Source organism: Tremella mesenterica, assembly GCF_000271645.1.
Source record: "Tremella mesenterica DSM 1558 unplaced genomic scaffold TREMEscaffold_2, whole genome shotgun sequence".
Classification (NCBI taxonomy): domain Eukaryota; kingdom Fungi; phylum Basidiomycota; class Tremellomycetes; order Tremellales; family Tremellaceae; genus Tremella; species Tremella mesenterica.
Genome location: NW_006711226.1, coordinates 1,456,966 through 1,465,397, shown reverse-complemented (window position 1 = coordinate 1,465,397; position 8,432 = coordinate 1,456,966). Strand labels below are relative to the sequence as shown.

The 8,432-nt window shown below is 45.6% G+C and overlaps 3 protein-coding genes across 3 annotated transcripts; 1 reads left to right on the top strand and 2 right to left on the bottom strand.

Moving 5' to 3' along the window:
• Positions 1–60: 60 nt before the first annotated feature.
• TREMEDRAFT_73292 (uncharacterized protein) lies at positions 61–4,824 on the top strand. The gene is made up of 13 exons (XM_007003063.1): positions 61–307; positions 657–920; positions 1,109–1,307; positions 1,405–1,800; positions 1,848–1,937; positions 1,982–2,147; positions 2,190–2,587; positions 2,631–2,726; positions 2,770–2,879; positions 2,926–3,305; positions 3,350–3,541; positions 3,593–4,042; positions 4,245–4,824. Exons 1-13 carry the CDS (start codon positions 297–299, stop codon positions 4,721–4,723), a joined length of 3,231 nt encoding a protein of 1,076 aa, XP_007003125.1. The 5' UTR covers positions 61–296; the 3' UTR covers positions 4,724–4,824.
• On the bottom strand, positions 4,785–6,451 carry TREMEDRAFT_42796 (uncharacterized protein). Its single transcript, XM_007002492.1, has 6 exons — positions 6,142–6,451; positions 5,710–5,847; positions 5,367–5,459; positions 5,229–5,300; positions 4,948–5,066; positions 4,785–4,901 (listed from the first exon to the last, which is right to left on the bottom strand). Exons 1-6 carry the CDS (start codon positions 6,428–6,430, stop codon positions 4,890–4,892), a joined length of 723 nt encoding a protein of 240 aa, XP_007002554.1. The 5' UTR covers positions 6,431–6,451; the 3' UTR covers positions 4,785–4,889.
• A 295-nt stretch (positions 6,452–6,746) lies between these two features.
• Positions 6,747–8,374, bottom strand: TREMEDRAFT_73290 (uncharacterized protein). Its single transcript, XM_007003062.1, has 2 exons — positions 8,104–8,374; positions 6,747–8,060 (listed from the first exon to the last, which is right to left on the bottom strand). Exons 1-2 carry the CDS (start codon positions 8,202–8,204, stop codon positions 6,833–6,835), a joined length of 1,329 nt encoding a protein of 442 aa, XP_007003124.1. The 5' UTR covers positions 8,205–8,374; the 3' UTR covers positions 6,747–6,832.
• Between the last annotated feature and the right edge of the window lie 58 nt (positions 8,375–8,432).

The following is an 8,432-nucleotide window of genomic DNA, read 5'->3' as shown; positions in this document are numbered from 1 at the left end:
CGGTGCCCTATAAGTTCGTCAATTACCCATCCATGCTTCTTCCCTCCGTACGTCGATTATCGAGTTCCATCTTCCGTACATCACGGACTCGTACTTCTATCGATTCGACTCTTACTCGTATACCTTCTATACATTTGAAAAACTTTCAGACGCCCTCGATATTGACCCAAACCTCGGTTGTGACGAATACAAATACAAATACCCTTGACGATCGACACGCCAGCGTCGTTGATACTACTACTACTACATCCTTAAATTCCCTACTTGGACAAAGACGTACTTTCGCTAGTGGTGTCATGCAAACTGGGTGAGTCTCTCCTCTTTATGAACTGATCATCATCATCATAATATCATTGTCACCTGTGCATTATGCCTACAATCGTTGACTAGCTTGATTCAAGTCATTATCCCAATCACTATCTCCTTTCTGTCATTTTCAACTTGGTCCTATCCCTATCTCATCCATGATACTCACATTCTCTGAGCATCACATTACCTTTTTAATCTTGCACAAAACATCCTCTAGGAATACATACTACTCGACAAGGCGAATAATCATGACGAGTACCCGATCGTAGATGCAGTATATCACCTAAATTCCTTTAGATGTTAGCTTCATATCTCTTTCTCCCGCTGATCACCTATCTTTTGAACAGTCTCTCACCTTTTATCCCACTTCCTTCTCAACCAACCATGGAATCTCCTTTTTCTCCTCCTCCACCTATCCCAAAAGCGTCAGGACCAGTTCAACTCATTCTCCCTCCAACCGAAGATCGACCTCACAAATATTTCACCTTACCGAATGGGATAGAGGTTATAGTTGTTTCTGATCCTAAAGCCGACAAAGCGGCGGCTAGTATGGAAGTTGGGGTAGGACATTTATCGGATCCTGATGATTTACCTGGATGTGCTCATTTTTGGTAAGTTTTGATCTTCTCTCCTCATCCGTCCTTTACACCATGTACCTGCCTCAAGTGAACCTCATCCTTGTCATCTCGGCCTCATCTCTTCGCCGGGACGCTTTGCACGGGTTGATAGCGTCATTGCGGGTATGTTGTCAGACTTCAAGTAGAGCGGAGGAGGAGGAAGTGTGAAGACTGATCACCAGCGAACACCTGTTGTTCATGGGTACCAAGTCATTCCCCAAGGAAAACGAATACCAAGATTTCTTGACTAAAAATGGCGGCGGCTCTAATGCTGGAACCGGTATGACATCTACCAATTACTACTTTGACGTATCCCCCGACGCCTTGCAAGGTGCTCTCGAACGATTCTCCGGATTCTTCAGTGAACCTCTGTTCAATGAGGTGAGTTCGAGCGTCCATTACCATATCAATATGTTGGTTCATGGAGTCATTCAGCTCTATGCCGCTTATATGCTCTCATTTCGATACTGATCTGCAGTCCTGCACCGAACGCGAAATTCAAGCCGTCGACTCTGAGCACAAGAAAAATCTTCAAAATGACATGTGGCGGTTTTACCAACTCTCGAAGCATCTTTCCAAAACCGGTCACCCATATAGAAAATTCGGAACTGGCAACTATGAAACGCTGTGGTCTCAGCCTCAAGCCGCAGGACGAGATCCACGTCAACAGCTGATGAAATGGTGGGAGAAGAATTACTGCGCTCGTCGTATGAAGTTGGCCATCGCTGGTAAAGATGACGTGGCCACGTTGGAGAAATGGGTTAGGGAATACTTTGAGCGGGTTCCCGTGCGCTCGGAGGGCTGGCCAGAGGTGGGTCCAGAGGGGGTGAGGATCGTTTTTGAGGATCATCCTCTGGGTCCTGAGCAATGGGGTGTGAGTTTCTCCAGAGCCTGTTGAAACCTAGTCATTGACCAGATCAGCAGGTCACGTTCGTCAAACCTGTAACGGAAACTCGAGGAATGGAAATTACCATTCCTTTCCCCGACATTCAACATCTCTATGAGTCTAAGGTCAGTTAGACTGTTGTAGTTTTGATCGTTTTGCTGAATGACAGCCGAGTCAATTCCTGAGTCACTTTTTGGGGCATGAAGGCAGAGGGTCTGTCCTGTCGTATCTCAAAAAGCAGGGCTGGGTCAACACACTTCGTGCGGGTCCATCAGGCGGGGATAATGGCTTTGACCTCTTCAAAATTGCTGTCGATTTCACTCCAGAGGGCTTAGGTGAGCACCTTCTTTTGCATTGTAAATCAATTGACATGCCAGAACATTACGAGGAAACTGCGATGGCCATCTTCAAATACTTCACTCTTCTCCGTTCTCAGCCACCGTCAAAAGAAGCTTTCGACGAAATCAAAGCTATCGCTGACATCACTTTCCGCTTTGCTGAGCGACAACGAGTCGGATCATACGTCAACCATTTGGCCGACTGGATGACGAGGCCGGTACCTAGAGAAAAGATTGTCAGTTCCGCTTACCTGGTCGAGGAATACAAACCGGATGAAATCACCGCGGCTCTAAATCTACTTGATCCTCGCAAGGCTCTCATTGGGGTCACATGTCGGGAATTGCCTAAAAGTGTCGAAGGCTCGTTTGATCAGAAGGAGCCTATCTATGGGACAGAGTATAAGACCATCAAGCTGTCAGACAAGTTCCTTCAAGAAGTGAGCAGTTCCAGCGTATCACAATGCTCAGCTAATCCGTTAGGCCATGGGTGGTAAACCTGTTTCAGCCATGAAACTTCCAGGTCCCAATCTGTTCATTCCTGAGAAGTTTGATGTCGAAAAGTTCAACGTTGACCATGTGAGTGAAATGATAGAGGTATAAGGTCTGAGTTGACGCTTAGCCTGCTTTGCGACCCAAGCTGCTCAGCGATACCCCTCTGTCGAGATTATGGTACAAACGTGACGATCGATTCTGGCTTCCAAAATCTAATGTGATAATCTCCCTCTCCTCGTAAGTCCTCTTTCATCTATACGGACCATCATTGACAAGCCTTTAGACCCATCCTCGATGTGACCCCTCGCCAGTATGTTCTGACCAAGCTTCTTACAGAATTATTCCAAGATTCGATCACCGAAGATATCTACGATGCTGACCTCGCCAATCTCAGTTTCGGAGTCAGTAGCGGCAATCATGAGTTATACGTTTCCGCTCAGGGGTTCAGTGATAAACTCTCTGCTCTCACCGAGGCCATGTTGCTAAAGCTCGTGGCTTTTGAAGTGGATCCACAGAGGTTTGACGAGATCAAAGATGCCCTGGAGCTTTCATGGAAGAGCTTTGATTTAAATCCCCCGCACAGCCTTGCTTCGTATTGGGCTTCTTATACCCAGTGTCCACCAAATGTGTGGACATCAGCCGAGAGATTAGTCGAGATCCAACGTCAGTGACATTCGTCCCCTGAGAATATCAAGCTGACATAACAGACGTCACTGCCGCCGATGTACAAGCCTTCGCCAAAGATGCTTTTGGAAGATTATACGTTGAGATGCTCGTTCATGGTAACATCTCTTCTGAAGGTGCGAGAGAGATACAAAATATGATCGAACGTGTTCTTCGACCTCGATCTCTGACAGATGCTGAGAAAGTTGCTCGACGTTCTCTCTCTCTTCCCGATTGTCAGTCCATCTCCCTGACTGATTCTCGCAATAAGTTTACTAACAGCTCAGCGTCATCATTCGTATATCGTCTACCTGTACCTAACACTGCCGAAGTAAACTCTGCTGTAGATTATCGTCTACAAATTGGAGATCCATCTGATACACCTCTTCGAGCTCATTTGCAAATATTCCATCAAATCGCAAAAGAACCACTTTTCGACCATCTCCGAACGAAAGAACAATTGGGTTATATAACGATGGGAAGCACTACTTCAGGTCCGGGAACGATGGGATATCGTATCGTCGTACAATCCGAAAGAGATCCGATACATGTGGAAAATCGAATAGAAGCTTTCCTTGAATGGTTGAAGGGACATATCGAAGAGATGAGTGAGGCGGAATGGGAGGAACATAAACAAGCAATCATTTCGAAGAAACAAGAAACTCCGAAGAATTTGGGAGAGGAAACGTCGAGGTTTTGGAGTAGCATCACTGATCGGTATTACGAGTTTGGCAAGCGTGAGTCGTGATTTTCCTACGTAATCTCTACAATCTTCAATTCTCTTCTGCATTCATTCATCTCTTCCCTCCGCTCGTCCCATTGTCCCAGCCTCAATCTCAGCGGGATAGGTACGATCATGACCTGGGGTCATCGTGGACAATCAGAGGAGAACGCACTGGTCGATATCGGGTGGCTGTAACATAATGCTGACTAGTACAGGCGAAACGGATATCGCCAATATACGTAATACCAACAAACCTGACCTTCTCAAAACGTTCATGACACACATCCATCCCTCTTCATCCTCCACTCGCAAAATATCAGTCCATATGAAATCTCAATACCAAGGCGTCAAATTCGACGCTACCTCACTTGCCCCCATAACTACAGCATTTGGGAAACACGGTATTGCCGTTGATCAATCCGCTTTACAAAGTCTTCTCGGGTCGAAACCGGATTTGGAAAAGGTCAAAACTTTCGCTCGATCTGCAGTTGCCAAAGTGGAGAGTTTGTCACAAGAGGTGAAATCCGAATTGGAAAACATCATCGAAGCTCTTAAACCTACTGGGGAAGAAGTTGAGTTGAAATTGAGAGAAGGGAATGTGTGGATTGAAGATATACAAGAATTTAAAGCTGGTTTGATACCTTCCAAAGCGCCTTTACCTATTGAGCCTTTGAAGTTGGATGCGAAGTTATGACGGGGGTGAACTTGAAAGTATAAATAGTCAAGGGGAGAAAAAGGCATCTTGCAATTCAATGATCATGGCATATCAATGCATTCACCACTATGCTCAATCTTCGTCTGGTATGATTCCTACCCGTCGTTCCTAACTGCCAACTGCCATGATTGATGAAGTGGGGTAATTATCGGTAAAACTGACGAGTCAGCTGAACGAACATGTTATGCTGAAAAGAAACTCACGTGGTCAGCTTGGAGGTTGGCAGCGATCTCAGCTTCTGCACGATCACCGTTGGAGAGAAGTTTTTCTTTGTTGTAGAGCAATTCTTCGCGGGTTTCAGTAGAATATTCTGCGTTTTGGGCTGAGTGTGAGCACGGAACTATTCACATTCACCGGTGGCGTCTCTTATTTTACTGAGCAATTACGGTCAAGTGACAGAGCAAACAGCACAAGCTAGAGATATGACGCGCAAAGTAGGTTACAGCGGGGATGTGGAGGGCAGGGCGTAAAAACCATGACTCACTCTCTACGATCGCATCCACCGGACAAGCCTCTTGACAGAACCCACAGTAAATACATTTAGTCATATCGATATCTTCACGTCAGCTTGGATTCTTACAATAACACAAAAGACAGGTTTGGACAGTAAGAAGACATTTACCATATCGGGTCGTACGACGAGACCCATCTTCTCGAGCTTCAGATTCTATGGTGATTGCCTGAGCTGGGCAAATAGCTTCGCATAATTTACAAGCTGATCGTAAGTTCACTATACCGGTAGTTTCAGCTTGATGGGAGATGTAAAAGGCTCATGGTTTTACTATTTCTTGATTTTCTCCATCGGGTGAGATGTGGAATGATAAGGTGGATAGACAATGGTAAGGAGAAAGAGCGGATAAGTGATATACGAATATTTGAGGTGTTACAGGAGATAAGGAAGGGAAGATGAAAATAGGAAAAAGGGAGAAAAGGAAAGAGGAGAAAACAGAAGAGAAGAAACTCACCGATACATCTCTCTTCACCATTAGGATACCTCCTCAAAGCGTGTTCACCTCTGAAACGAGGTGACAATGGACCTTTTTCAAAAGGATACATTATGGTATATGGAGGTCTAAAGAATTGTTCGAGTACGATCCACATTCCTTTTAATCAGCTAAACAAGATTTATCATCTTGACGACTTCTTGATACTGGGCCAGCTCTCCTCTCATTTCCTGCCATGTGGAATAAACAAAGTAGCGAGTTATATTGAGCCACACCATCATACCCCCTGTCAACACAGCAGTATCTCATCAAATCAAGACTCCTTTGAAGATCGAGCGAGAAAAGGGAAGTCGAAGCAAAGTGGATCGACCTCTCTAGAGGGAAGGAAAGAGAACACAACGTCGAAGAGGAGGGAGAAAGGGATGGAACAGAAGCAAACCCAAATAAACTTACCCCTCAAAATCTCAGTGAAGAAAAATAATTGAGCAGCTTTATCTAAAGCACTAGGACCTTTAGAATAATCAGGCCATTCTTGCTTTACGCTACTCTCCATAGGGTTCGGCGTTCGGGTAGGTTGAGATGATACGGTTTGAGGGCCTGTTTGAGGTGTTGCTAGTAAACGGAATGAGGTGGAAGAGAAATTAGCTTTAAGTGAGGATGGTGGGAGGGAACGTGGAAGGAGACGATGGGATAAGATAGATCGAGAGGTTTGGCTCAGGATAGGGGTTAACATTCTTGACATTATGGTATGCGTGTGGTTGCAGGATGTTGGAAGTTGACTTTGTCGATCTTGAGATTCTGGCAGATGGTATGGAGAGACGGAGGGGAACGGAGAAATTCGTTTGTGGCGGAATCTGAACCAATCACAAGTCAGATTTTAGATCGTGCACCAAACACAATGTCTGACGATGGTTAATGGTCCATGGTCCATGTACGAGTAGTCTATCGTACAGCTAGTAACGTAGTACTGTACCTTGTACTATGTGACATGCAGCATGACCACGTTATACAGCATGTTCTCGAATGGCAACAGAACCTATAGGACCAAGACAGGTAGGTCTTCACTCGCATCAAGACGTATGCATGAAAGGTACAAGATCCACCTCTTCATATATTATTTTTCCTCAAAATTCATTCAATCCCCTCACAATCGCTTCAATCCTCGGGATCGCTTATTTCCTTTTCCCTGCTCGTGCTCCATCTCCAAAGATCTTTTCGTCCCTGCACCTGACGCAAATAACATGCCTCTTTTCACAGGCAATTCTTCGTCCTCCTCACTTTCCTCCTCTGCCTCTTCATGATTCCTTACCTGAACATCTCTTCCCCGTCTGGGCGCCACAGGCGTCCGCATGATCTCGCTAGGAGGTGAAGAAGGTGGATCAGTTTGATTCGACTTTGAAGGCCATAATAGTTTAGGAGCGGGACAAGGATGAGGGTCGTATTCCGGATGATCACTATCTAATTCTGCTGGAGGATATCGACTATCAGAAGAAAAGAATGGGTTGGCGAATACCTTTTTCGTTCCTCTGAAAACGTAGGTGACTGTCGGTGATGTTTCATCCGTTATCGATCGACGAGGTTGGATAATCTCTCCTGGTTTAGCAAGGAAAGGATTTTCATCTTCATCCATCATCCTCTTTCTTTCTTCTCTTCTTCGTCGTTCGATCTCTTCTCTAGATGACACGAAGGGTTTTAGACGAATCGTCTTTTGAGTTGGGGGAGGGGAAAGTAAAGCCGATGCGCCGAGTGAGAAGGAGTGTGATTTACGTTTTTGTCGAAGAGGTGAACTTGAGGGGGAACGCATTTCCGCGTCTTCTTCATTCAGATCGGATCTTGGAACATGCGAAGTGACCGGTCCGGGCGATGCTAGTCCAAATGTCACTCCTGGACGTGTCGAGTTCGATGATAGGAAAGGGTTTTCTTCAACGTCTGGGGATTCGGAAGAAATGATCTGACCTATTTTTCTATGGCCAACAGCTCTTGATCCACCCATACCTACGCCAGGACCAATCCTGGCTCCAAAAGCGTTACTACTTGAAGAATGAGATTGCGGATTTATAAGACCCATTTGTTGATTGAATGTCAAACCTGGACGTCGTCTGATGACATGTTCTTGGTTAGTGGTAGAGGATGAGGAAAGGAAGAACGTCGTATGACCAGTAGGACTGGGTACATCAGACTCTTCTTCTTCTGCAGGATGAGAGTCTTCTTGTAATCGTTGTTTACGTCCTTGTCGAGGTAAGGTCTGCGGAGTGGGAAGCATGCTCGAAGTTTGATCTTTTGTAGATGGTTTAAGTGACGTTCTCACATGACGGACGGTATCGGGTGTAGGTGGATGGATAGCTTGTCTTGATCGAGGAGGCGTAGGAAGGCTAACATCAGCCAATGAACTTAGAGAACAAGAGGAAGACGAACGGTATGATGACATCAGCATTACGACCTTTTCGTCGTCTCTCAACAGTAGATGGAGGTTCCATCTGTCCGGGCCAGCCGGATTGTTTGGTCGGTGAATGCATCTTGAATCGATTGGGAAGGAAAAGTGATCAGAAAGGTTGGACGATCGTTTCGAATTCGTTTTGTTGGAGAAGAACGGATCGAAGAGGATGATCTCCAACAGCAGCGAAAGAAGCAAGAGACCAGCTCCTGGATATGAAACGTTGACCCAACTACCGAGGCAAGAAAGAAGAGGGAAGATTGCAATCAAGAAACGTTTGACGGGTGAAGAAGATGGAAAAGGACAAGAA